The 2,500-nt window shown below is 34.6% G+C and overlaps 1 protein-coding gene across 1 annotated transcript in view; it reads left to right on the top strand.

Annotated features, from left to right (window-relative positions):
• Positions 1-1,625: 1,625 nt before the first annotated feature.
• Positions 1,626-2,500, top strand: part of kif5ab (kinesin family member 5A, b) — a gene marked incomplete at its 3' end in the record, with an annotated part of 66,940 nt that continues 66,065 nt past the window's right edge. Inside the window, exon 1 of the mRNA XM_079840054.1 lies at positions 1,626-1,864. Within this exon, the coding sequence (XP_079696180.1) occupies positions 1,733-1,864 (132 nt within the window). The 5' untranslated portion in view covers positions 1,626-1,732. The remainder of the gene's footprint in view (positions 1,865-2,500) is intronic.

The following is a 2,500-nucleotide window of genomic DNA, read 5'->3' as shown; positions in this document are numbered from 1 at the left end:
ATTGAAGCCAATGTATGTCAAGACCATTAAATGTAAATAATTATTGTAAAAAAAAAACGTTATTGTTTTATTGTAATATTTATTATTTAATATTAGAGCTGTCAAAAGATTGATCGCATCCAAAATAAAAGTTTGTGTTTACATAATATATGTGTGTGTACTCTGTTAATTATTATTTATATATAAATACAAACACAAGCATGTATATATTTAAGAAAAAAATATTATTTTTATATATAAAACATTTATATTTATATATATTATAGTTTATATAAATGTATATACAGTATATACATGCAACTATTTCTTAAATATATACATGAATGTGTGTGTATTTATATATAAATAATAATTAACAGAGTACACACACATATATTATGTAAACACAAACTTTTATTTTGGATGCGATTAATCGTGATTAATCTTTTGACAGCCCTATTTAATATATTATTTATTATCATATTATTGCATTAATGTTAAATTTTTTGAAAGTATCAATGGAATATATATATATATAGAGATTTTTTCCGCAATTGCATTTTTCAGTCTCATTTCAGCACCATTCAGTGTAAATAATTGTAAATAATTATCGTAAAAAAATTTTTTTACAGTTTTATATTATTTATTATTATTTTACATCATTTATTATTTATTATAATATTATTGCATTAACGTAAAATTATTTGAAAGTATTTATTTATGGAATATATATATATATATTCCATAAATAAATACTTTCAAATAATTTTACATTAATGCAACAATTGGCGTTTAGCCTATATGTATATATTTATATATTGGCAAAACGCCAATGAAGTCTCATTTCAGGAACAATTATGTAAATAATTATATATTTTTTTAAATATTTATTATTTTACAGTATTTATTCAATTATGTAATTATTTCTAATTTAATTTATTATCATATTATTGCATTATTTTACAATTATGTGTTTATTAAGTATTTATTTATTTATGGAGTGTATATATATAAAAACAAAAAACATAAATATATATAGCCTATATATTTTTGTGTGTGTGTGTTGTGTGTGTGTGTGTGTGTGTGTGTGTGTGTGTGTGTGTGTGTGTGTGTGTGTGTGTGTGTGTGTGTGTGTGTGTGTGTGTGTGTGTGTGTGTGTGTGTGTGTGTGTGTGTGTGTGTGTGTGTGTGTGTGTGTGTGTGTGTGTGTGTGTGCAAAAAGCCAATAAAGTCTCATTTCAGGACCATTAAGTGTAAATCGTTGTAAATAATTAATGTAATTTTTTTTTATTATTATTTAACAGTATTTATTTATTATAATATATATCATGGTTTATAAACTGTTTCTAAATAAGTCTTCAACGCTTTCTTTGTTCTTTCTGAATGTAGTTTTTGGCTAAAATGTGTTGACAGCACACGCCCCGCCCCCTGTCAAATACTGACCAATCAGAGAGGCGCGGTACCATGCGCGTGTGTCTCCGTATCCCTGCAGCATCACATCTGCAGCACTGATTACACTCACAACACATCCTCGAGAGAGAGAGAGAGAGAGAGAGAGAGAGAGAGAGAGAGAGAGAGAGAGAGAGAGAGAGAGAGAGAGAGAGAGAGAGAGAGAGAGAGAGAGAGAGAGAGAGAGAGAGAGAGAGAGAGAGATTCGCGTTTGGGTCTGAGGCTGTAGCGACGGGTTCTGTTCGCCATTGATCTACAGAGGGTCCGCGGAGCATCATCTGAGGAGGCTTCAGAGCAGCTTCAGGATGGCTGATAACAGCAGCACGGAATGCAACATCCGGGTGTTGTGTCGCTTCAGACCCCTCAATCAGTCCGAGATCATCCGAGGGGACAAATACATCCCAACATTTCAGGGAGACGACACGGTCACCATCGGGGTGAGTGCACGCAAGTTCTCCTCCTGACTGCAGGTTTTATAAATAGCAGGTTGTTTATCAGGACATTGACGCAGATCACAAAGTTTCATCATTTTCACACTCCTCCAGATGGTGATGTTCATTTTTAATGCAATGCTGGATTGAGCATCTGGTTCACTCAGATCTGTGTCGTTTGCATATATTAATGCATGAACAATTCACTACAAAACAATAGAATCAGAACTTCATAAGTCTCCCTGTCTGTCTATATACACCGATCAGGCATAACATTATGGATAGCACTGATGATCTCCTGTTAGTGGGTGGGATATATTAGGCAGCAAGTGAACATTTTGTCCTCAGAGTTGATGTGTTAGAAGCAGGAAAAATGAGTAAGCGTAAGGATTTGAGCGAGTTTGGGCCAGATTGTGTTGGGTCAGAGCATCTCCAAAACTGCAGCTCTTGTGGGTGTTCCCGGTCTGCAGTGGTCAGTCTCTATCAAAAGTGAAGGACCAGTGGAGAACCGGCCACAGAGTCATGAAGGACCAGTGGAGAACCGGCCACAGGGTCATGAAGGACCAGTGGAGAACCGGCCACAGGGTCATGGAGGACCAGTGGAGAACCGGCCACAGGGTCATGGAGGACCAGTGGAGAACC

This window comes from Gobio gobio (assembly GCF_949357685.1).
Source record: "Gobio gobio genome assembly, chromosome: 17".
In the NCBI taxonomy this organism is placed as follows: domain Eukaryota; kingdom Metazoa; phylum Chordata; class Actinopteri; order Cypriniformes; family Gobionidae; genus Gobio; species Gobio gobio.
The sequence above is the reverse complement of the archived record's forward strand: the minus strand, read 5'-3'. Positions and strand labels throughout refer to the sequence as shown.